This window comes from Gracilinanus agilis, chromosome 6 (genome assembly GCF_016433145.1).
Source record: "Gracilinanus agilis isolate LMUSP501 chromosome 6, AgileGrace, whole genome shotgun sequence".
Classification (NCBI taxonomy): Eukaryota; Metazoa; Chordata; class Mammalia; order Didelphimorphia; family Didelphidae; genus Gracilinanus; species Gracilinanus agilis.
The window spans coordinates 216,406,369-216,433,656 of record NC_058135.1 but is presented as its reverse complement, the minus strand read 5'-3'; the positions used below and the strand labels follow the sequence as shown (position 1 = coordinate 216,433,656).

The following is a 27,288-nucleotide window of genomic DNA, read 5'->3' as shown; positions in this document are numbered from 1 at the left end:
GAAGGAAGGAAGGAAGGAAGGAAGGAAGGAAGGAAGGAAGGAAGGAAGGAAGGAAGGAAGGAAAGAAGGAAGGAAGGAAAGAAGGAAGGAAGGAAGCCCTGGATTTGGAGACAGAAGACTTGGGTTCAAATCATGCAAGTGCATTGACTTGAGCTAGTCAATGAACCTGTCTAGGTCTGTTTCCTTCTTTGTAAATTGAAATGGTAGAATTCAGTGCTCTCTAAGGTCCCTTCCAGTACTAACTCAATTGATTTAAAATTATATTTCATCTTTGCCTCAGCTTTCTTTACTATAAAATGTAAATATCCCTGGTACAATTTACCTCATACATTTGTTATATGCAAACTGACACATTATTGAAGTACAGGCTTACATGCAAGCTATAGCATCTCCCTCTAAGACCAGGGTGAAATCCTCCCATAAATAAACTTGGAATAAAATTCCACATCAGATAATTATCTAAAAATGTATGAAATAAACCTGCTCACAAAACACATCCAATAAAATTAACAGCTAGGTAGTGCAGAAGATAGAGCACTGGGAATTAAGGCAGGAAGATCCATCTTCTTGAGTTCAAATCTGGTCTCAGGCACTTACTTGCTATGCGACTTTGGGCAAGTCACTTAATCCTGCTTGCCTCAATTTCCTCATCTATTAAATGAGCTAGAGAAGGAAATGGCAAAGTACTCTTGAATCTTTGCCAAGAAAAATCCCAAATGGCGTCATGAAGAGTTGGACATGAGTAAAATGACTAAAAAAAAAACTTCTTAGTACGGTAAGAATTTTGTTTGTTTTTGGCCTTAGCGTGGTTTAAGAATTCTTACAGAAAAGAAGAAAAGAGAGCTAGTTAAGGATATAGGTCCAAAAAAAATCTTCAAAAGTTTTAAATAATTAACACTATCAAAAACTAAATTTGAAGTATTTGCCTTTCATTTAATTATTTAAATTATTACCAGAGAGGAAAGGAATAAGCATTTATTCATCACCTACTATGTACCAAGCACTATGTTAAATGATTTTCAAATATTATCCTGTTTTCTCAAAGGTTCTGAGTTTATTAGTACCCCATACGTGAACTTGATACAAGGTGATAATTGTTTCAAGTGGGAAAGAATTTTCTTAAAATTCTGATGAACGCAAATAACAATCTATGTGATCAATTTGGAGAAAACCCTAGATTTTGAGAGTTGAAACCTAAGTTTCAGTCTTTGTTGCAGTATTTTCTATATGACCAGGGATTAAAATGACTAATTCTGACTCAGTTTTCTCCTCTGCAAACTGTGTATAATATCCACCTTACATAGTTGTTCTGAAGGAAATGTCTATTTGATATTTAAGACATATACCTTATAAGATTTATATAAGCTGGCACAGAAACATTGAATCACTCATTATGTTGTCAATATTAGAAATATTCATCACTTATAAATCTGAAAGTCACAGAATGTCAGAACTGGAAGAGCCTCTTAGCAACAATCATGTCGTCCTACCCTCCTTTTTTTACAGAGGGAGAAACTAAGACCCAAAGAAAAGACTTGCAAAGATCATAACTGATATTATGATTATATTATATAATATTGTTATTAATCTTCTTATAAAGGAAGATGACTTTTTTATTCTTTTTTAAATTGTTAAAAATTTAATTAAAATATTTTAAGATGCCTTTTTTTTAAAGAAACAAGATATAATCCTGGCAAAAAAGTTATAATAGCTTTGCTGGATCTGACCCAGCATCCCTGTGGCATCACATCATCTTCCCTATCCTAGCTGATTTGCGTATACTTGGCAGCTCTTCCAGACACATTCAGTCCAAATTAAGTTTCTCAGGTCAACTGAAGCTAATGAGACAGAGCAGGGAAACAAGCTTTCTTACCAATTTGATTGTAGATTATGGATTCATCAACAAAGACATCAATAGGGTCAGACTGCACTTTAAGAGACCACCTTGGGAAAGAAAAAAGAGAAATCTTTGGAAAATCCCCATGCATACCAAAGGGGTAGCCTCAAATGACTTGGCCATTGCTGCTGACTCCCCAAATAGTTTGCTAAAGAACATCATCCTATCAACCTTCATTCTTGTGGGCTGGGTGGAAACTGGAATTGATCAAAAAAGCTTTTACTGAGGCAGTTAGGTAGTACAGTAGATAGAATGCCAGATCTGGAGTTGGGAGGACCTGGGTTCAAATCTGGCCTCAGTCACTTCCTAGCTATGTGAATCTGGATGAATCACTTAATCTCAATTAGGCTACTCTTCTGTTTTAGATTCAATGCTAGGAAAGAAGATAAGAGTTTTAAAAAGAAAAAATGCTTCTATTAAGTGCCTATTCTATGCTAGGCACCACCACCAAAAGCAAAAATAATACTCGTCTTTCATGAAGTTGGTAGTTTAATGGAGGAAGTCGGGGGGATGACAAGTTGCACATATATAGGTATATAGAAAATAGATTAAATATGACGATGATTCTTGAGCTGAGTCTTGAAAGGGAGAGGGGGATAGTGAAAGATGAAGGTGAGGAAACAGTACACATAGGCTTCATGAAAGTCTCCATTTGGCATAAATCTTAAGAATGATCACAAAATAATAGATTTAAGGGAGAAAGAAACCTTGGAGATCATCTAGTTCAACCTTCTGCCTGCTACTATTGCCATTTTATAGATGAGGGAACTGAGTTCCAAAGAGTTTTAGTGACTTTAGTGTGACAAGGTTACACAGTGGTAAGGCTGACATCTGAATTCACTCCCTGATCTATATTACGTTCTATTTCCTCCCAGCTCTGACATTCCGTGTTCTAAGATCATTACTCCTTTATTCCTCATTAACTGAACCTCAATTTCCTCATCTGTCTAGTGGGACTAATGAGCCCTGCTATATATCCCACAGGGGACTATTGTGAAACAACTAAAATAAATAAATAACTCCATCCAACAAGCATGGATTAAACAGCTACTGTGTACAAATTCTTGTGCTTAGCAGGGTATATAAAAAGACAAAAACTAAACAGTACGATATTCTTTATCATTACTTTCCACCTACCCATCACCACTTGGGTACAAAGGTACAATTTAAGTACATGAAACTGTCTGCTAAAGCTCAGTAAACATAAGAGAAGATTTATTTCGGTACCTACTGATGAAATGGAATCAAGAGTTCTTCAGAGGCCCCTTCAGCCAACACAGAAAGGCTATCAGACCATGGCATTGCCGTCTGTGTCGGTGTCCCCAGATGGCTTGGCGATGCAATCCGGCAGGGTCGGCCAGTCTTCCTTTCACCTCTTGGAGCCATGATTTCTCTTATTTGGTTGTCAGGACACAATACAAAGAATGACCCTTAAAATGTACCAGAGGATTGTCTTTCAAGTCAGCAAAAAGAAAAAATTTATTGACATATGGTATGGTTCATTTCTTGTGAGAATTTTTTAAACTATAAATGGTACTAGTTTAAGGTAGTTCTGGTCTTTGGGTTACACCATTAACGGCCCAAATTGGTGTTCAGACACTATCCATAGACCTGGATTCTAGGTATACTAGATAATTCTTCTCAAAAAACCCTACTGCATTTTTTAGCAGTCTGACTTTTTCTTCTGAAAGCAGTGAGTTCCCTGTCACAGGAAGTCCATCTGCTAAAAAAACATTATTTAGTATCTACTATATGCCAGGCACTATAGTAAGCACATTTCATAAAGTATCTCATTTAAATCGCAAAACAACCTGAGGAGTTGTGCAGGCCTATGCAGAGTTGTACAGGGAGATGTCAGAGCCATATATAAAGTGATGAGCCTGATTTTGCACGTGTTACTCATCAAGCCAATCTCATCCTTTAATAATTAAAGGTCTCCTTCCTATTTTCCCATTTCTTTCAAGTAGAAAGTCATAAAGTCCTGGAGACTTGAAATGGGTCGGAGTGGAATGAGGCAGGTGGAGAAATTCAGCACCTTCTAATCCAGAAAGTATCCAGATAATGGCATCAAAAGGGAGGTAAATCTATTTAGGGAAAGAACACTGAGGAGGCAGGAATCTGGGTTCTAGGATGGAGATAGAATGATACGTGAAAAGGACCGTGGCTCTAACAGGAAAGAAGCAGAGTTCAAATCCCAAATTTGTCTCTTATTACCTATATGATTTTGGGCAAATCACTCTACCTCCAGGAACCTCAGTTTTCTCACCTGCAGGATGCTGGGGTTGGATTAGATGACCTCTGAGGTCCCAACTAACTCAAGTCTATAATCCTACAAGAACCAAGTCACTAATGACAACAGCATCACAGGACTTCTACAAAGCAGGGCAAACCCCCTTCTCTTCCCTCACCCCATGCCTAGAGCTCAAACTGGGCATGTGTAAATTATACCAATGTAGAATAAATAATATAATATAGGTAAATAATAAGATGCCAGGGCCTCATGTAACATTTGGCCAAGGGCAAGAGAAGACCAGAACCAGAGATACTGAAATAAAATTTATATTCATATAAAAATTCTCCTATAAAATTTCCTCCTGAAATACAATTCCTATAAAAGATACAAGTTTGAAGAAAGCTAAAATGATAACCAAGAGAGACAGAATTTGTAGAATTGCTTTTGTTCTTTACTGGCAAATGAAACCATGATACCCATGGAATTTAGGTGGACAAATGTTGTGTCTTACTGAATCCTGGGGAAAGTTGGAAGTCAAGCTCTGTTGGTATAGCTGATTTGTTCACCATAGCTGCTGGCTTGTTCTAGATGATTTACTAAAATACTTAGATAAATCCAATTCTCCTTGACTTTATTCTAGATCGTGAAAGACCATCCCAAATGGGAGAGACAGGGAACAAGAGTTCAGAGACTGATACCTACTAGCTATAGTACCATTTGGAAAGGTCTCAATCTCTCTGAACCTCAATTTCCTCCTCTGTCAAATGAGAACAAAATTAATTGTCTAACTTTTTCCGCAAGATTGTTTTGAGGAGAGTTCTTTGTCCTTAAAACTCTATAGATATTGAGCTATTATTGTAGTAGCTATTGAAAGATAGTGGAATAGTGGATAGAAGGTCAGCATTGTAATCAAGGAAGACCTGGAATCAAGATATTTATCAGTCTCACACTGGCTCTGTGATTCTTAGTAAACAACTTAAGTTCTCAATGCCTAAGCCACCTCTCTAAGACTGCAAGTTGCAGTACGGCTGTTGAGCGACATTGGTAGAAGGAGTTTCCTCATCAAGGAGCCCCCTGCTGCAATGAAATCAAAGTTCCAGACCAAAACAATGGCAAAAAAAATTTGTTATTACTAAATGCTTCCTAAAATAATTTTAGCCTTCCACATCAAAAGCTAATAATCAAAAGAACAAAATTTAGTAATAAATTAATCATCCTCCACTATTATTAACCAATTTCACAGAATTTTAGTGCTAGAAGACATAGAACGAGTCAACCAGTACAAGCCTTAACTTCAAAATAACCTGAGCTCTGACAATCCTTTCTCAGTCCTCGTCCTTTCTGAATTCTAATGCCTTTGATACTCTTGACCACCATTACCTATATTGCATACTCTTTCTCCTTGGGTTTTCATGAGTCTCTCTCCACATTCTCCTTCTCTCTATCTGACCACTTCTCAATTTTCTCTGGTTGATCTTCAACTATGTCACATCATCTAACTGTGAAATGTATGTCAAGGTTCTGTTCCTGGCCTTCTTTATTTCCATACTCTCTCTCTCTGTGACCTCATCAGTTCCAATGAGCTTAATTAATATCTCTAAGTAGATAATTCAGAGACACCTCCCCCCCCCCCCCCCAGCCTGGGTCTCTCTCCTGAGTCTGACTTCTACATCACTCAGCGCTGATGAGATTACAAACCAGACATCTTGGAAAATCTCAAACTCAGCATGTTGAAGTCAAATCATTGTCTTTTCCCAAAGTCCTCCCCTCCACTAAACTTTTCTATTTATGTTAAGAGATCCACTATTCTCCCAGTCTCCCAAGTTCATCTCCTTGGCATCCTTGATTCCTTATTCTCTTACACCCTCTCACCCCCTGCAATATCTAAATGGTTGTGAAATACTACAGTTTTGACATCCACAATACCTCACATCCAATCCCTTTCTATTCACACAGCCACTACCTCCAGGCCTTCATCACCTCCTATCTGTAATATTGTAATGGTCTAATATTCACTCATCCAACTTAAAGATCCACCCTACTCGAATCCATTTCTCTTACCTAGACTATTTCAGTGGTCTTCTAATTAATCTCCCTTCTTTAAGACGTTCTCCATTCCGATTTAACTATTATCAGCAATGCAAGAATCCAAGACAACTTCAAGGGACCCATGAAGAAAAATGCTATCTGCCACCACAGAAGGAAATGATGAATGCAGATCAAAGAATATCATTTTTCACTTAAAAAAATACTTTCTGCATTCCAATCCATCTTCTACAGAAGTACCAAATGGATTTTCCTTAGGATTATTCTGATTCACACCACTACCCTATTCAGTAAACTCCAGTGATTTCCTATGACCTCAAAGATAAAATAGAAACTTTTTTTTTGGTAATTTAAAGAGCATCAATTTATATTTCCATCATTTTCCAACCTTCGTCCCAAATTCACAATTTATAGTCTATCCAAACTGACCATCTCTCTGTTCCTCACACACCAATCCATCTTCCACCTCTTTTGCTTTTCAATGGTCATTCCCAACCCTAGAATGTACTCCTCTGTCACCTGTGCCTCAAAGAATCACACTTCTCTTTCAGGACTCAACTCAAGCAGTGTCTCCTACTCAATTTATTCTGAATATATTTCTATATGTATCTGTTGTGTCCTCCAATAGGATGTAAATTTCCTTAGGGTTAGAATTATTTCACATTTCTTTCTGTCTCTCCATCACCTTGGACAGATCCTGGAACACAGTAGGCGGCGCTAAACTAATAATTGTTGGCTGATTGATTAACTACAATATCCTTTATGATGCTGGATTTTTATTCGGAAACCTCAGCTCTGCTAATTACTACCTGTATGACCTTAGACAGGCCACTTAACCTCACTAGGATTCAGTTTCCTCAAATGTAACAACAACAATAACATGTACATAAATGGCACTTTAAGGTTTGTAAAACTTTTAAATGAAAGGGTTATACTTAATTGTTTCTAAGGGTCCTTTCCAACTTCAAATATATGACCTAAAGTAATTAAACAATCTCCACATGAACATCTTCAGTGACAGAGACCTCACTACTTTGCTGGGCAGCCAATTTCCTTTTTGTCCAGCTTTCATTATTCAAAGAAATTGAAAAATGTAAACTCTCAAATTTTAAGATATTCATGGTTTCATTTCTACCTTTTTTCTTCCTAGTTTCTGGAGGGAGAAAAACAATATTGATCACTTTATAAAATATAACTTTATTCAAGCAATCCTTACCTTCCTGGATTAAAAGACTTTTGTGCATTAAGTGTAAAGCTTCTTCATCAATAAAGACATCAATCCCAGCATCAAAGTCTGCAATATCCCTCTTGCTGTCATAGCTGGAGAGAAGCCAGAAGTCTTGGTCCATCAACAAGTTTTCCATGCAGTGGTTTATAAAACCTAGCCAAAAGAAAGATAGAATTAGAAAGCCTGCTGTCCTTCCTAGTCCTCTTTACAAAAGGGACGTAAATCTAGCCATCTGCCAAGACTACAGTCAGAGTTCAGTACAGAAATCTATTTCAAAATTGGCAAAGAAGGAACATGCCTTAGTTAAAAGTGCACCCTGAGAGAACCTGTGAAGAGAAACAAAATTATGAGAAAATGAAGGGAAGCAAAAGTACAAGTAAATAAGCCATGAGTCAACAATAGGCATGTTGATGGGCAATAGTGATCATAGTAATTTAACACGTTTAGCAATTTAGAGTTCAGAAGACATTTTCATAAACCTTATCTCATTTGAACTTTAAAATCACTACATGAGGCACAACAGATTACCCTAATTTTATAGATGAGAGAAGAGGGAGCCAAAACCAGTGGCCAGTGCTCCAGTCTTCAAATGACAGTATGGGGTAGTGGAAAGCATAATGAAGCAGAAATGAAAGGACTTAGACTGAAATTCTGGCTTTGGCAAATATCGCTTTTATGACTTAGTGAAAGAAAGGCTGTATAGTGCAGTGAACAGAGAACCTGAAAGGCTTGTATTCAAGTTCTGCCTTTGAAGGGCTATTACGTTGGCTTAGTGGATAGAGCCACCAGGTCCTGGGTTTAAATCTGGACTTCGACACTTCCTAGCTGTGTAACCCTGGGCAAGTCACTTAAACCCAACTGCCTAGTCCTTAACTTGTTTCTGTCTTGGAATTTATACCTGTATCTATTCTAAGACGGAAGGCAAGAGCATTTTTTTTAAAATGTGTTTTGGACACATAATGGCTTTGTGACTTTGGTCATTTTCAGTTCTTTAGTACCCCACCCCAGCTTTTTTTCTTTAAATACTTCTATCTGTCTTAGAATCAATACTAAATATCAGTTCTAAAGCAGAAAATCAGTAAGGGCTAGGTAATGGGAGTTAAGTGACTTTCCTAGAGTCACGGAGATAGAAGTGTCTGAGTTCAGATTTCAAAACAGCGACTCCGATCTCCAGGCCTGGCTTTCTATCTACTGGCCACTTAGCAGTCATTTTTTAGTCCCCTCTTTAAGACTATAATGCTAGCCTGAATTATTAGAGGGAGTTTCTTTATTCAGGAATTTTCTTTACTAATGAAAACGATGATGAGATCTAGTTCTCATCCCTATCCATTATCTTCTTATATGACTGGGAAAATCATTAATTTTCCTTGGTCTCAATCTTCTCAAAATGAAGGAGGTAAGCGTAGATGAGCTTTAAAGTTCCCATCAGCCTTAAGTTTCATGATGCCATGAATTCCAATGCCCTTTACACTAAACCATATTATCAAAGGTTCACTAAAAATACGTTTTTTTTTTTTTTTCCAGGAGATGTCATGGACTTAGAAGACATTTATCTGTGAGTCTTAAATATTAGATTGTCTGAGCCTGGGAAGCTGATCTCTGAGAAGTGAGCAAGCTTTCCTTACTACACTCAAATTCAAGCCTCCCAATCACTTCCTGGCCATCTCCACATCGTGCCTCAACATGAGTTTCTCCACCAACCCCCAACCTTGTTCCCAGTCCCTCTCTATGTCTTGCCTTCTCCCATTATATATAAGTTCCTGTGGGCAGCTAGTTGACTCAGGGAACTAAGAACCAGATCTAGAAATGGGAAGTCTTGGGCTCAATTCTGACCAGAGACACTTCCTAACTGTATGACTCTGGGCAAGTCACTTAATCCCATTGCCTAAACCTTATTGTTCTGCCTTGGAATCAATGCATAGTATTGATTCTAAAACAGAAAGTATGGGGTTAAAAAAAAAAAAAAGAATATAAACTCCCATTAGCCAGGGGCTGTTTTCTTTGCTTCTTTTTGTACCCCTGAAACTTTGAATAGTGTCTGGCACAAGGTGAGCAATTAATAAATACTCTACCTATCTATGCCAGTAGTACTATCAAATGATAGAAAGAGCTCTAGACTTGGAATCAGAAGATTAGGACTGTGTTCTTAGTCAAGTCATTACAATTCTCTGATCTCTGTTTTCTATAGAAAATGGAGTGATAACAATGCCTTTTGTTATTTCATTTGAAGAATTGTGAAAATCAAATGAATAACCTTATGATTGTAAGCACCATTAAATCATTTATTATTATCTCTCTTTTTGAAAAACCATTAGATAAGTTTTATTAGCAGAAATATTCAAGAGCACAAGTGATTATTACTATTACAAAATAATTATTATTTTACAGTTAACATTTAGCAAACTATTTTCCCAATATAATAATAAATGACAATAATAGTAAGATAGAAAGAATGATTTTTATAATAATAATAGATAAAAAGTAATAATAATAGGTAATGTTTATACCCAGTTTTAAACTTTACAAAGCACTTTAGATATGTTAACTGTTTCGATTCTCAAAACAAGTCTGAGAAGTAAATACTATTATTATCCTCATTTTATAGATGAAGACACTTAGCCTCAAAGAGATTGAGGGACTTACCCATAGCTAGTAAGTATCTGAAGCAAGAGTTGAACCAGGGGGATAACGGGAAATAATTTAACATTTCTTCCCAAGATCATAAGTACCTTACCCAGACAGTAATAGGTAGAAAACTTCCATATTTCTTCAAAAGTTTTAAATGTCACTACAATAAGATCCTGGTCACTGTGAATGGATAGCAGCCTGGCTGACAGCTCCTAAAGGAAAAAAGGAATGAAATTTTGATACCAAAGTTGGCATTATTCAAAGGTTAGTTTTTGGCTATTATGCCAATGGTCAAATAGTCAAGATTGTTAGTGGAAAATGGGAAATGGCAAATGCTAGATTATAAATCATCTTTGATATACTTTTTCAAAGGTCTCCAAGTTCTGATTTATGCTACCTATCTACTCTGTTTTCCTATTGTCAGTCCTTCAGATCATCCTTGCTTGGAGCCAATGTTGGGTTATGTTCCTTGTAATAATAATATTATTGATGATGATAATTCGCATATAGTACCTCCTACGTACTAGACCCTTGCTAAGTTCTTTATAATCTATTTCATTTTATCCTCACAACAATCCCAGGAGGCATCACCATTTTATAGTTAGGGAAACTGAGGCAAAAAGGGTTAAGTCAGTTGTCCAAAGTTCACATAGGTAATGCAACTTATCTAAGTAAATGCAACTTATCTACCAAATCTAAAGATAGATTTGAATTCAGGTCTTCCTGACTCCAAGCCCAATGTTCTATACATTGAGCCAACTGTTGGTTGGTTGACCCTGGGCAACTTTTCTGAGCTTCATTTTCCTTCTGGGTCAAAGGGAGAGGGGGGACACTATAGGGTTGTGATAGAAGTGCTTTATAAACCCTGAAAGTGCTAGAGAAATGTGACCTATTATTAACCCCCTCACCATCACTCCAATTCATGGGTTGTCTTATTAAAATTATTATTCTATAACAATATAAACCCCATAAGGGAAGACACCGTCTAGCTTGCTTGCATTTATATCCACAGCACATAGGTCAGTGTCTGGCACATATCCTGAAATGCTCATTCATTCATTCACTGTACAGCCTGGAGTTCATCTGCTACCTGGCTCCTCTCCCATACACTAATGGCTCCAAGTTCCATTCTCTTTCAGGTATTTTTGCCCCTCTCGTACCCTAAATCTTCTCTATATCAGGTTAAATATTCCCAGATCTTTTATGCACCCTCAGAAGGCAAAGTCTCAACTCTCATCACCATCTCTGGACTAAATACAGCATTTACTAACCTATTAAATATGAACATAATCTCAGAATCTCATTTCTTTTCTTTTTTTGTTCATCCTTAAGAGCCATTAATAGTTGTCTCTCCTGGTTTAAATATACTGAATGCTCAGAGTCAGTACATATTTAAACAAATCCCTATCCTCTTTTTAAAAAAAATTCTTATTGGTTCCAAGGCAGAAGAGTTGTAAGGGCTAGGCAATTGGGGTTAAGGGACTTACCCGGGGTCACACGTGTAGAAATGTCTGAGGCCAGATTTGAACCCCTGATCTCCCATCTCTAGATCTAGCTCTCAATTCACTGAGCCACTATGCTGCACTCCCACTTTTTTTTTTTTTATTAGGCTACAGCAGGGGTCGGCAGGCGCTGTTACAGGAGCTCGCACTGTTACAGGAACGTGCACTGTGAGCACTGTACGGCTCTCATGAAATCACATTTTAAAAAATGTGGTGTTTATGGCTCTCACGGCCAAAAAGGTTGCCGACCCCTGGGCTACAGCATCGCATCTTACTTTGGTGAATAGACTCATAGAATTATAGATAGAGAAATGCAAGGAACCATAAGGAATTTTTTGTGGAAGGCTGGGGTTGGCTTTATGACCACTAAAGCCCTTTCCAACTCTGAAGTTCTATGATTCTGTGGTCTAGTTTCATTCCTTCATTATACTGACTGTACAAGGGATCCATGATACTAAAGTGCTGAAGAACTACTGGCTTAGATGACCTCTGAAATCTCAAGTAAGAATTCTCTGATTTTTGACTTACAATCTAAAGCTCTTTTCATCATTCTCAAATGCTTTCTCACAACAAACTCTGTAGGCAATCATTCTAATTTCATCAGCTCTAATTTCACCTTCTGTAAGAAGCCTTTCTCAGTGCCCCTCACTGCCTCAGCTGCAAGCACCTTCCTATATGAGATTATCTCCCATCTATTATATATACATACATATATATATAATTTTTAAACCCTTACCTTCTATCTTGGAGTCAATACTGTGTATAGGCTCCAAGGCAGAAGAGTGGTAAGGGTGGGCAATGGGGGTCAAGTGACTTGCCCAGGGTCACATAGCTGGGAAGTGTCTGAGGCCAGATTTGAACCTAGGACCTCCCATCTCTAGGCCTGACTCTCATTCCACTGAGCTACCCAGCTGCCCCCTATTCTATATATTTTTTAATATATCTATTGCAAATCAATAGGAGTTTCCTAGTCCAGTGCACCACAGCATGTGTTTTTCTCTGATTTTAATAACTTTATCAGTAACTTGTTTGAAGACATAGATCACATGCTCATCACATTTGGAAATGGTACAAAGCCTTAAAGGATAAATTAATACATTGGATGGCAGAGTCAGGATCCTATGAGATCTCAACTGGTCATCACAACTGAGAAGGATCAGCAAAATGTAAATAAATACTTAAATAAATGTAAAGGCCTACAGTAGGGTTTAAAAAGTCAGCTTCACAAATTAAGATAGAAGAGGCATATCTAGATGATATTTCCTCTTGAAAAACATTTGAGCATTTTAATGGAATGCCCACTTTATAAGCTTCAATAATGACATGACAACCCAAAACTAATGCAATCTTATGCCACATGAAGAGAGGGAGAGTGTCTATAGAATCAGTCTTGAGCGTATTATGTTTTATTATACAACATTTTAGAAAGACATCCGTGAGCAAGAAAACAGCTAAAGGAGAGCATCCAAGATGGTCAAGGGCCTTGATACCATGCCAAATTCTTCAAGAAGAAGAATCTGTAAAGACTAGCCTAGAAAGAGGAGACTAAGGAGGTGCCTGATAATAGTGTTCAAGAAAGGCTATCATAAAGAAGTATTATTCTATTTATTTGCAGAGGGAAAATCTAGGAATAATAAAAGGAACTAAATCAATAGGCATTTATTAACCACCAGCCAGTGCTTGAGTCCATTGGAGGAAGCATGAACCATCGCTATTACCATAAGGGTAAATACAAGGAGGTGATCATAAGAGGACCTCGGTGGGGCAGCATTACACAAGACTTGCCTTCAATGTGATTTGACAAGCTCATTTCTCCCAACAAAGATGAGTAAGCATAAATGACACAATTGTCAAAATAATCAGAGTTGCACATGACAAGGCAAACCAGCCACATCCCATCCTGTGGAACAGCTACTTTAGTTCAAAGTTCAGCACTTTGTAAATGAGGCATGTGCTTATAATTTTTTTAAAAAATCATTGATAAATGTTTTGAGAAAACCCAACATCTCTAGTATGCTTAGCTGCATCCTTGAGTAGAGAATAGCTAACCAACTCACTCCTGGCAGTAAAGATGGTTTACAAAATAAACTTCACAAAACCCCCAAAGGGTTTGATGAAACAGTCTGTCTTTGGGGAGCAGAGGGGGGCTTGAGGCTGAGGGGCAGTTAAATTATAGAATTTGTAAGAGTATTAAAACTAGAAAAAAAAAAACTATTTTCTGTGATCTAACTTGCTTCTAGCCCTAACCTTTGATGTTCTAATGACTCTAAGTTTTCTTCCAACTGTGAAGTTCTGTGGTCTAGGGTTCCTTTCAGATGTAAACTAGTAGGACTCTAAGCTTAGCCATTGTCCTGAGTTAGATTAAGCTAAGAGGGGGCTGACTCTCATTATAGATGTGCCCACATAATGCTGAGAGTGCTGGGGCCAAGCCTTGAGAAGGACAGGAAAGTATTTACATCAAATAAAGAGCAGGGAAAGGTATTTAAGGTTATTTTGGGAACTGATAGGGATTGGATCAGGGATTTCATTGGGATACTAGGTGAGGGAACGCCCATTTTCATTCAGTCATGCCTATTCTTCATAATCCTAAATGGAGTTTTCTTGGCAAAAATACTGGAATGATTTGCCATTTCCTTCTTAAGCTCATTTTGTAGATGAGGAAATTCAGGCAAACAGGGCTAGGTGACTTGTCCAGGGTCACAGAGTTAGTAAGTGTTTGAGGCCAGATTTGAACTCAGGAAGGTAAGTCCGTCTGATTCCAGACCTGCTACTCTAACCACTGTGCCACCTAGATGCCCTTTCCTGATGCAAATTCTCAGCATTTTATATTCTTAGAGATCCATCTAGAAGTTAGTGACTTGTCCTGGGTCAGGTAAAAATAGCTAATAATAGCTAGCCTTTGTAAAGCACAGATGATCTTCACAATGACCATAGAAGGAAGGTAATTTTATTATCCTCATTTAACAAATAAGGATGTGACGGCTGATAGGTTCTGTTACTTGCCTATATAGTCACAAACTAATAGGTATGTCTGATGAAGGATTTGAACTCAGGTTTTCCTGATTTCAAGGCTCTACTGTATCACTTAGCTTCTTTAATAAATACATAAATAAAATAGATATTCTGTCACAGGCAGCCCTCAAATCTTGGTCTAATTGGCTTTAAGGCCAGCCCTTTGTCTACTATACCATGACTAGGGAAAGAGAGTTAAGAGAATGTCTTAGCACTCCAATTAATTTAAAGCATCCAAATCATTAAGACTTACACTGAACACAGCTGAAACTTCCCTGCTGTCATTTTCCAAGAGACGGAGTCTTCGCCTCAACTCCTCTTGTAGACAGGGGACAGGAAGGCCACTCTTTGGTTGCACCATGATGAGCTTCAAGGAAATATCTGGAAGGGATTAAATTGTAGTCAGAACTATATTAGGATTTTTGGCACCTGGAACATATTTCATTGCAGTAAAGGGTAGATCCTGTGGCCCAATTGAATACTAGAAAAGACCATCAACCCTTCCCTATTTTCTGTGACTTCCGCTAGTCTGTGATCCTGCTTTATCCTTTCTGCCTTACCCTTTAATCCATGTGGAATAAGGCAGAAGTAGGCTTGTAGGGGACAGAGAGACTCAGGCATGGTCGCCTCTTTAAAAGAACAAGGACAAAATATCCTATTCTCCCAAAGGAAATACATTCCCCTTTGGATATCATCACCTGGGAAGAGGATCTAGTTCACATATAATCAAAGACACATCAGTTTTATTTCCTCAGTCTGTAATCCTTGAATGTTGACAGCACTTAGACCTTCCCAGAAGGAAGAAGAGTCTACTCACTAAGACTCAAGGACTCTGAAATCTCTCCTTTTCTGAACTACTTAAAGAACTCCCTTGAATTGTTTCCCTCTGCCATTGACTTTCCAACTCCCTTGATAACTCCCTGAATACTGAGGACTATATGTTTTGGGAGCAGTTAGGTGGATCAGTAAATAGAGCACTGGGCATGGATTCAGGAAGACCTGAATTCAAATCCGGCCTCAGACATTTACTATGTGATTCTGGACAAGTCACTTAACTTTGCCTCAGTTTCTCATCTATAAAGTGAACTGGAGAAAGAACTAACAAACCACTCCAGTATCTTTGCCAAGAAAATCTCAAATGGTGTCACAAAAAGCCAGATACAGTTGAAATGATTGAACAATAAAAAAATCAATTTGGGCACATCAATGCCCCTCCATTTTCCTAGGGAATCTACAAATGGGAATTGGGGATGAGATTGGTCTTAAGAGTATAAAGCAAAGAATACCTAGAACCTTTTTTAGAACTAGATAGAGACATGTTTAGTGGCAGACTGCCACTGCTCCATCTCCTAGCAGAGAAGCATGATAGTTCATGGGACAGAACTTTGTACTAAGAGTTAGGAAATTCTGAGTATCAATTCTCCCTAATAAACTTGCCAGAAGTGACCCTGGGCAAGTAAGCCTCAACTTCCCCATTTGTGAAATAAGAATTATATTTATGGCCTTTAAAATCACTTTCTTATGATTTCCTATGATCCTATGATCCCTTTTCTGTAAAATATTGGAACAGGTGATCTCGGAGGTTTTTCTAGCTTTAACTTTCTCTGTTCATTTAAAACATTCTGTATTCTGTGATAATTCCTACAACCAACAAACCAGCCTTGTGATAAAAAGAGAAGCAAAAAAAAAAAAAAAAAAAACTGTAAGCCACAGTTACTACTCTCCAGAAATTTATAATCTAGTTGGGGAAAGTGAGGTACTTATGGCAACAGGTAAAGCAAGTCTGAGTGCCTGTAGTTGAAGATTGCAATGATTTCTAAATTAAAATTAACTCAGAATTGTTTGGCAACAGTCATGGGAAGATCTGCTTAGCCCTTGGACATTTATAGAAATTGACCCAAGAGGTAGATAAAACAGGGACATGAGAAAGAGAGGAAAATATATACCAGCAGGTCTCTTCTCAGCATGGTGGAGCCATGTGTATTGGACACTTCTACCCTAAGACCCTAAAACAACATTTTTTTTTTAACAAATTCTGTCAAGGGGCAGCTGGGTAGCTCAGTGGAGTGAGAGTCAGGCCTAGAGACAGGAGGTCCTAGGTTCAAACCCGGCCTCAGCCACTTCCCAGCTGTGTGACCCTGGGCAAGTCACTTGACCCCCATTGCCCACCCTTACCAATCTTCCATCTATAAGACAATACACCGAAGTACAAGGGTTTAAAAAAAAACAAACCACAAATTCTGTCAAGAGGGAGGGGTGGATACGTCAGCAGCAGTCACAACTACATGGGCACCCTTAATAATAGATTTCTGTGCTTACAATGCCCTTTCCCCACAACCAAGTGAGACTAAGGCTTCAAGAAACAAAATGAATTACAGATGACCTTAAACAAATATCAAAGCTGGGATTCTCTTCATCCCCAATCAAGTGGGTCTTTTGTTGTTGTTATTGTTTAATTATACTGTGCTACTTCCTCCCCATCTTGAGGACTTATGAACAGTTTCCATCTCTGTTGCAAATCTTTTTTTTTTATATACCCTTACCTTCCAGTAGGTATTGGTTCTAAGGCAGAAGAGTGGTAAGGGCTAGGCAATGGAGGTTAAGAGACTTGCCCAGGGTCACACAGCTAGGAAGTGTCTGAGGACAGAGTTGAACCCAGGACCTCCTGTCTCTGGGTCTGATTCTCAATCCACTGAGCCACCCAGCTGTCCCCTCTGTTGCAAATCTTAAGGCACTATACAAACTCAAGTTATTACCATCTAATTACCTGAGTTCATCATCACCTAGTTGAAATTTGGTAGCTGTTTAAGATCACCTGGAGACCTTAAGCATCAAATCACATATTAAATAATAATCAGCATGGTTGTAGCAGAAGGAGTGCCATATTTGGAGGCTAAAGAGCTGAATGACCATACCTCTCTGGGCCTTAATTTGTTCCTCTGTAAAAGGTCTTTTCTAACTCTAAGTCTATGATAATAATTATCCTGACTACTGGGGCCAATGAACTACCCATTGTACCCCTTGGCTTGCTCTGTGATCCAATGACTCCATTAGTTTTCCATCTCCAACCACAGAGATCCTGAATTTGAAAAAGGGAATTCTTATCCAGCCCTGTTGTTAAGGGGAAGGGTAATATTAAAGAAGGACCCAGACTAACTGCTTCACTCATTTTGAGAGAACCTCTAAACACATGCCTCATGTGTCTATTGACTAATCTGTCTCCGAGTCTAAGCACTAAGCTTAGTTGCTCCATGGGGGTACTGCTGAAGGATTGCATGCGTTAAATATACGCACCTTCTAAACTTCTGTGACCTACACAAAACTCTAGTTACTTCACCCTAGTTAAAGCTCAGCTACTATATGGTGCTTGATACCTGTTGGAAAGGTTCCCATCTGGCCAAGGGATGTCCCCACAGTGGCCCTGCAGCTGTCAGAGAGCCGAATATCTGAAACAAGAATAATTAGGAACATGAACAAAGTTTCACAATGTTACAAATAAAATGCCAAACTTCAGTAGCATGTAGAGCCCTGCAGATTGGATCTCTCTCTCTCTCTCTTTTCTCTCTCTTCCCCCCTCCTCCTCTCTCTCTCTTCCCCTCTCCTCCTCCTCTCTCCCTCTTTCTCACCTCCTCCTCCCTCTCTCTCTTCCCCCCTCCTCCTCTCTCTCTCTCCCTCTTTCTCTCCCCTCCTCCTCTCTCTCTCCTCTCTTCTCTCTCTCTCTCTCCCCNCCTCTCCTCCTCATCTCTCTCTGTCTCTCTCCTTTCTCTCTCTCTTCCCCCCTTTCTCCTCTTCTCTCCCTCTCTCTCCTCTCCTCCTCATCTCTCTCTGTCTCTCTCCTTTCTCTCTCTCTTCCCCCCTTTCTCCTCTTCTCTCCCTCTCTCTCCTCTCCTCCTCATCTCTCTCTGTCTCTCTCCTTTCTCTCTCTCTTCCCCCCTTTCTCCTCTTCTCTCCCTCTCTCTCCTCTCCTCCTCATCTCTCTCTGTCTCTCTCCTTTCTCTCTCTCTTCCCCCCTTTCTCCTCTTCTCTCCCTCTCTCCTCCTCCTCCTCCTCCTTCTTCTTTTTCTTCTCTTTCTCTCTCCCTCCCTCTCTCTCTCCCCTCCCCCCGCTCTCTCTAACAACAAAACAGTAGAGCTGAAGAAAACCTTCGAGACAGTGTATTCCAGTGATGGTGAACCTATGGCATGGGTACCAAAGATGGCACTCAGAGCACTTTCTGTGGGCACAAGACCACCCACCCACCCCCAACCCCCACCCAGAGTTCGTTACTAGAAAGGCGGAGGGTCAGGAGGAGCTGCTCCCCTCCCCCTCTCATTTCTCACATGACCCGGCCCTCTGCCCAGCAGCCCAATAGGAGAGCTTCCTCCCTCCCCTGTCTAGGATAAGGTGGGCGGGGCGGGGCGGAGCCCAGCAGCACTGGGGCTAGTGGGTGGGGGCTGGGCCCAGGCCTGGCACTCTGCCTCCAAAAGGCTCACCATCACTGGTCTTGTCCAGGCCCGTCCTTTCACAGGGTAACAGAGGCCCAAAGATCAGAAGTAACTGGACCCAGACCACACAGAGAGCTAGCCACGAAACCTGGCCTAGAACCAGTCTGAACCCAAAGCTTTTACAGTTACCACATCCTTCTCTCCTAAAAGAAAATTCTGTTAGGGCACTTCTCTCCCAGCACACGCACAGCCCCTCCCCCAAAGCGCACTTCCTTCTTCTTCAATCTCGGCTCGCTACCCATTAGAGAGATTCCTTCTGAATGTGGAGTCTGGGCCTGGCGGCAGCCTTTCATCCATGACCGAAGAGCCAGCCTCCGTGAGTCCGGAGAGATTCTCCCTGAGCTGGCAGCAGAGGCAGCGGCTAGACAACATGGCGTAGGGGACGGACAAACAGCCGCTGTGAAGTCCCGCCTCAGTTGCGGCCCTGCTGCGGCCTGGCCTCTAAGGGACCCTCTAAGGCTTAAATGGCAGCCAAGCTGACCATCACTGGTGGATGCTCCCAGCCTGCACTGATAAAAGCCCAAGTCCTGCTCTAGACCTAGATCTAGACACACTGATGGAGACATAGAGATTAGAATAAATACCCACATCTGTGCATATGCGTATATACGCATAGGAATGTTTATACCTACATGTGCATTCATGTTATATGTGTAAGGTTATTGTCTATGTGTGCACACATATATAATATGTGTGTATATTATACATGTATATAATATGCTGTATAAACACACACACACACACACACACACACACACACACACACACACACACACATTTGTTTGCTTTAAAGCCATTGATCTTTGGGAGTTTCCAAGTTAGCTCGAGTTTGTGATCTGCTCGGATAAAAGCGGGGCCCCTCCTTATGACTTTACACAGCCTAGAAGCGCTGAAGGATGGGGAGGGAGGCTAAAACTTGACCACCAAAGGCTCAGAATGTGGACCCATTACAGATCCAAGAGCTGTCTGTCCGGTGAATTCCTGACATCATGCTGCTCTCCTCTCCTCTGCCTCTCTTTCTCCTCAAAATTAGAAACTGGCTTAAAATATCACTCTCGTGTTTCGTGGCTTCCCCATTTAAACCCGATGGCTCCCCATTATCTGCAAAAAAAATAAAAAAAGTCTGAATCTGGAATCATGTTAAGCATCTTGGGTTAGCCTCTCAGATCTATCATCTGCGCTGACCTTACAGTTGGCTCTTTTACCTCTAGGGGCTTTTTCCTCATCTCTAAAATGGATGACCTCCCAGATTCCCTTCTCCCAGCCCTCACCTCTAAATCCCTAATCCTATAACTCCTTCACTAGACACTCAATGATCTCCAGGAAGTGGCCACAACCAAACTTTCCTTCTCCCCTCATTTCTTGCTATTCTCTTATGCATGAACGATGGATGCCCTCCAAGCAGGATGGCTATTTACTGCTCCTCTACTCACAATTTATTCTGTTCCCCTCGAAGACCCTGCTCTCATATCCCTGCTGTTCGATGAGATTTGCTGGACAGAGTACCAAGCCTATTGTCCAAAAGACCCGAGTTCAAATCCAGCCTCAGACATTTACTAGCTACATAAAGTCAATAATTAACTCGTTTGCCACAGTTTCCTCATCTGTAAAATGAGGATTGGTGAGAACAAAATAAGATAAAGTGTTTAGAAAGTCTTAAAGTTCTAGAGAAAATGTTCTGATGATGACAATGATGATTATAATGACTATAATGATGTGAATTCCTTATGGACAGGGTTTGGTTTGCTCTTCATATTCCCAATGCCCGGCATAGTGCTATATCTACATCTGGCACATAACAACTTTGACTTAATGAATTGAATTGATTAAGAATCCTCAGGTCAAATTTCATCTCCCTTCCAGGAAGTCTCCCCGACCACTCCACTCCAAACTGATTGGTCTCTGCTTAAAATTTCGCTAGAATTTAATCTCTTGCACTTCTTATTTTGGAATTTAGCAGCCTAATTACTTCTCACAGCTGTTTTCTATCTCTGTTAAGACTGGATTGCAAGCTCAGCTTCGAGATAATGAAGCAGGGTTTCGGGGTCCTCATTGCTACCACCCAGCCCCCACCTCTCCAGAACTTTTCTGTAGAACACTCCAGACACATGATCTCTAACCATTCCCATGATGACTTGATACAGTCAGCAGGATAAGTATGATTGCACCCCTCTTCCCCACACCATTGAGGAAAATAGAACTTGGAGGAATTAAAAAAGTGACTTGCCCAAGATCACCTACATGGCAGAGACCACTTGAACCCAGGTCCCCTCTTTAGAGAATCTGGAATTCAAACAAAAAAAAAAGAATATTAAAATATTTTTACATGTAATTGGGAAATAGTTAATGAAAAAAGAAAATATATTTTAAAAAACAAAATGCTTGAGCGTGAATCCTAAGCTCTGACACTCATTAGATATGGGATTTTTGACTATTTTCCTAATTTCTCACATCTGGCTGAGTTCTGCCTGGAAGCTCCAGCATCGAGATACCTTTTTACTAATATTTTAATATTTTACTCAGTCTGAGACTTTAAAATAAAATCTTCAAAAATGCTCTGTTCATTAGGAGCAATTTAACAGAAATCACGCCGGGTTTGACCATGATCAAATACCTAACCTCTCTGATTCTCATTTTGCTCTTCTTTGAAACAGAGAAAATAAGGTTTCTTCTGCCTCCCTCACAGAGTGGTTTCAAAAAAGATAATATATGTGGAAGTGTTTTATAAACATGCTACCTGGGGGGGCAGCTGGTTAGCACAATGGATAGAATGTCAGACATAGAGTCAGGAGGACCTGGGTTCAAATCTGACCTCGGACGCTTCCTAGAGAAGTGACTCTGGGCAAGTCACAACCCCATTTGCTAGCCCTTGCTCTTCTGTCTTAGAATTGTTACTAAGAAAGAAAGTAAGGGTTTTTTAAAATTAGTAAGGGGACAGCTAGGTGGTTCAATGGATAGAGCGCCAAGCCTGGAAATGGGAGTTCCTGGATTCAAATGTGGCCTCAGATACTTCCTAGCTATGTGACCCTGGACAAGTCACTTAACCCCCATTGCCGTGCCCTTGCCACTCTTCTGCCTTGGAACCAATATATAGTATTGACTCTAAGATGTAAGGTAAGGGTGTAAAAAAGAAAGAGTATTGGCGTTTGGGGTGGAGGGACACAGAGGAAATTAGCCAACTTGCTGAGGGTCACATAGCTAGTATGTATCAGAACCTAAGTTTTCATGACTTTGAGTCCATCACCTTATACATGATGCCATGTTTCTTCACACTAAAACTTAAAAAAAAAAAATTAAATTAAATAGGAAGAGGAGGAGAGAGAAAATAAAATTAGACCAGATTATAAAATCTTCCTCAGTTCTAAACCATATGATTCTTTATTTTGTTTGGTTACACTATATTTTTGTAAAACTTTCAAAAAGAGAGAAGAAAACAGTTTCACGCAAAGGTCTTTTCCCACGGCCGACAATAACGTCTCCCACTTGACTGCCAATGATTGGAACACTTGCATTTGTACTAGGGTTTTGGCTGGTATCTCAGAGGGATTTAATAGGGCAAATACCAACAGAAGAATGCATGTGAACAAGGGCAAGTTCTTTCCCTTGTCACCTGGAGGTGGAGAAAAAATAAAACAAACCCAATGCAACAATTCTTGAGCTATCAAACTTGACCCAGCTTTGGTTTGGCAGATTTTCAGCCCTGGCAAGGGAATGAGCTGAGTTTACAAGGTTCTTAGGCCAGGCTGTAAGTCACAGCATTTCCTAATGAAGCAGCCATCTATCTCCCTTAGTCCACTTCCTCCAGTGAGTCATAACCACAAGGAGAAGCAGCTAAAACACTCTTTTCTTATCTCGTCCCTGTTTATCTGCAGGGACGGAGTGAGGTCCTTCCTCAGAGGCAGCAGATCAAGTCAGAAGGTTGAATTTCATAGAATCTGAGGATGGAGGGCTGGAAGAGATCAGCTGGTCCAAAAATTCTTAATATTTTGTGTGCCATGGACCCTTGTGGCAATCTATTGGAGCCTGAGGACCCTCTCAGAACCAGGTTTTTGTAATGCATAAAATAAAATACATAGGATTACAAAGGGAAATCAATTATATTGAAAGAGTTATTGATACATATATTAAACCACAAAAACAACAAAGTTGTGAACCTAATATTAAGAACACCTAATAATTTGGTCCATTCACACTCCACCCCCATTTTGGAGTGGTAGAAACTGAGGTCCAGAGAGGAGAATGGATGTTTTATAGTGACACAGGAAAATTCTTGTCTATGAAGCTGAGAACTCTGCCAGCAATGAGTGGATTACAGTCTACCACTTTTGTAAGAACTAAACTGTAATCCTAAAGCTTACAAGGGCTCTCCTGGATTTCTTGGAGAAGAGAAACCTTATAAAAACAGATCTCAGTTCCCCTGAATGGAGCTAGAAGCCCAGCTGCTTTATGTAAGGAACAAAGGACAAGTGGGTGAAGAGGTAGCATTGTCTAGTCCTTAGAGAACCTGGGTTCAAATGCCAGCTTTCTGTTATTAACTATTAGTGTGGCCTAGGACAAGTCCTATCCTCCCTTTGGGGCTCTGTTTACTCCTCTATAAAGGAAAGGAGTGATCTAAATGATCTGTAAGTTGTCTTCCAGCTCTTAGTCCTATGATTCTAAGAAACCACGGCAAAGCTCCAATGTATGTATTGTGTGTAAGTCAGACTTTGAAGAAACACGGCGTGCCAGTCAATCTCTTGTGCTAGCCTCCTAGTTTTATCCAAAAATCATCACTGGTACATAAAGTTGGTCCACATTCTCCCTCTATGATTCCCATAGTGGGCACCACTGCCCCCTGGTGGGTGCTGCAGGGATCCAGAGAGGCGGTGATGGCCACAGGTACATTGATCTTTCCTATTAATTGCTATTAAAATTTAAAAAAAAATTAATTTCCAAGTCGCTAAGTAACATTTTTTCTGGAAAGGGGCGGTAGGCCAAAAAAGTTTGGGAACCACTGCTCTAAAGCTTTATATCTCTACTATCTCACTCTAACTTGATTGAAATCCCTGCTAAGCTTCTTCCAATATGCCTTTTGAGGGGCAGCTGGGTAGCTCAGTGGATTGAGAGCCAGGCCTAGAGACCAGAGGTCATAGGTTCAAATCTGGCCTCAGACACTTCCCAGCTGTGTGACCCTGGGCAAGTCACTTGACCCCCATTGCCTACCCTTACCAATCTTCCACCAAGGAACTAATACACAGAAGTTAAGGGTTTAAAAAAATATATATATAAAAAAAACCAATATGCCTTTTGAAATCCCTAATCTAGTAGCAATGTCTTAAAGTTTTTTAAATAATGGAAACCCTGCTCTCCTCCTGAGGATAGATGGTATATCCATAGCAACCTTATGGCTTTTATTTCTCTAAAACTCCCAATCTGCAGAGCTGGAATTGAGGCAAGCATCTTCCTTTCCTCTCACTGGCACAGAAGAAAGGGCCCTGTTTATGAAATCAGAAAAACTAGTTTCGAATCATTTTCTAAACCTCTCTGACCCGAGTCAAAATTCCTCAGAATTCCTCACCTCACTCAAGTTACAACTCTGCTGTGATGTAATGCTCACCCCTTGCATAGTTTTGCTCAAGTGTTCGATAACTATCAACCCAAATTACTTCCCCTCTCTTGGCCATAATTCTCTCATCTATAAAATGAAGTGGTTGGACTTGATGACCTCTAACGTTCCTTCCAGAACTAAATGACCATTCCCCTTCCACTTTCACTCAACAGCCAACTTTTCATCTATCTAGAGCCATGAAAAATTGCTTTATCGGGCATGGCCCTTCCTTGTGGCTGTCGCATACCAACTTCCAAGATGCTCTTCAACTTTAGTACCCGCTTTATTGTCTTCCTCTTCACTCCATCCACACCATCATTCTCTGCAACTTCAATATGGATGACTCTACTAAAAACCTAATCATCCAAACCCTCAGCCTCTTTGATGTCTGCATCCTTTAACTCCAATGAGGACTCTCCATCTCCGTACTAGATGCCCTCTCCTCTCCTTCCTTAGTGTCAAATATGCCATACTCTCTTAACAGGAAGGTTCTCCTCCTACTTGTTATTCTCAATAACTTCAGAGATAAAATTTGTCACCCCTAGAAGTTTACAGCAGCATAAGGGTACGCAGATGTCATCTAGTCTAACCCTCATCCAACGCATTAATAGTCTAAAACTTATCAAGTAAAAGGCTCTCGATGCTCTATTTATACACTCCCAGTGACATGGATCTCACTTTTTAAAAAACGTTTGGTTTGTTCATGTCTAAAATACTTGTCAGACTTTATGAAATTAATTTTCCTAACATGTCTAGGTGGTCCTTATAAAAATATACATATATTTATAAATACATATTATAAAAATATACATTTATATATAAAAACATATATATAATATAAAAATACATACATATATTATAAAATATACATATATAGTCATTGGGCCATGTATGGATTCCATGGCTCTTTTTCCCAGGTTCACTGCTTGGTGGAAAATGCCAGTAGCAAAATCAGGCTCTGAGGAAGAGGAAGGGAAAAGATACTGACCCTTAGGAATTTTAATCATCTTAGTCTCTAAAGAAATTGCTGTATCTAGTGCATAGGATGCCTTCAAAGTAAAATGGGAATGTTATGGGTTCATTAAAAATAGTGGTAAATAAAAGGCTAGCTGGTGGAGAAATGGAATGCAAAAAGGAACTTGTTTATAGACATACTGATAGTGATTAACTCAAAGAAATGTACGTTATAAATTTAATAGTGCACAAACATGTATTGATACCGTGAATTTTAAGTTATAAAAGAGTCTTTTGCTTGGAACTCAATTCTCCTTGTAGCTCTTAGAGAGACAAATGATGTGCAACAAAGCTATGAACTCTCAAAAAAAATCTGCTGATTTTGGTGCTGATTATTAGCATTTTTTTTCTCACATTGAACTATAATCTCCCTTTCTGAGAATTTACTCTTTGGTCCTCATTCTATACCTCAGAATAAAACGAATAAGTCTTGTCCAGCTTCTGGATAGCAGCAGTTCAAATGTCACTAGCTGCTCTTACTAAATATCTTTTTTTTAAAAACCTTTACCTTCTGACCAAGAATTGACATCAAGTATCATTTTCAAGGCAGAAGAGTGGTAAGAGCTAGGCAATCAGAGTTAAATGACTTACCCAGGGTCACATAGCTAAGAAGTGTCTGAGGTCAAATTTGAACCCAGGACCTCCTGTCTCTAGACCTGACTTTCTAACCACTGAGCAACTTTGCTGCTCCCCTCATTAAATATCTTAATAAGCCTGGTCACCTCAACATCTGCTTCTGGATATACCCCAGCCTGTCGATGTCACTTTTAACAATAACTGGACCAAGTGTAATCCTAATGTCATCTCACTAGAGCACCTCTCTTACTCTGGACCTTTTTCATTACAGTTAGTATTAGGGGTTTTTTTTTTGGCTGCTACATAGTACTACTGACTCACTGAATTTAAAGACTTCCAGCATCCTTGGGTTTTGTTTATAATGACCTCTTCCCAACTCCATATTCTGTACTCATGCTACCAATTGTCTAATCCAAACATACGACTGAATATTTATCTGTATAAAATTTCTATTATCACCAGCCTACTATTCCTGAGCTAGTGAGATCCACTGGCTCATGGTCTTCTTCTCCATTCAACTCCCTGCATTCATTCAAAGCAGGAAGGGATCAGTGGATAGAGCCCTGGGCTTCAAATAAGGAAAACCTGAGTTCAAATCCAGCCTGACACTTCTTAGCTGTGTGACCCTGGGTAAATCACATAAATTCTCTCAACCTCAATTTCCTCATCTATAAAATGGGGATAATAATAGCAACTACCATGAAGGATTATTATGAGAATCAAAAGAGATATTTATAAAATGCTTATCACAATGCCTGGATATTTATGATTTTAGTCTAAGAACAAAGTTCACAAAATTCCTTATGTATGTGGTCTAATTTGATCCTCATAACCCTGGGAGGTGGGTACTATTACTATTTTATTTTAGAAATGAAGAAACTGAGGCTGGGAAAGGTTAAGAGATTTGCCTAGGTGGCATAGTAAATGTCTGAATCAGGATTTGAACTTGGGTCTTCCTGATTCCAAGTCCAGCACTTTAATCCCTGAAAATAGCCCCCTGTAGTAGGTAGTACAAAGCCCTGGCTTACCACTCAGGTAGAGGTGCCAGAGTGCATTGAACTCCAGGCCTGGATTCAGGAAG

The 27,288-nt window shown here is 39.6% G+C and overlaps 1 protein-coding gene across 1 annotated transcript in view; it reads right to left on the bottom strand.

Annotated features, from left to right (window-relative positions):
• The window catches only part of SH3TC1 (SH3 domain and tetratricopeptide repeats 1), a 78,200-nt gene that overhangs the window by 30,729 nt on the left and 20,183 nt on the right, over positions 1-27,288 (bottom strand). Inside the window, exons 3-8 of the mRNA XM_044682312.1 lie at positions 17,921-17,992; positions 14,800-14,927; positions 10,139-10,244; positions 7,393-7,557; positions 3,129-3,327; positions 1,874-1,944 (exon numbers count right to left, since the gene is read on the bottom strand). Coding sequence (XP_044538247.1) covers positions 1,874-1,944; positions 3,129-3,327; positions 7,393-7,557; positions 10,139-10,244; positions 14,800-14,927; positions 17,921-17,992 — 741 coding nt within the window. The remainder of the gene's footprint in view (positions 1-1,873; positions 1,945-3,128; positions 3,328-7,392; positions 7,558-10,138; positions 10,245-14,799; positions 14,928-17,920; positions 17,993-27,288) is intronic.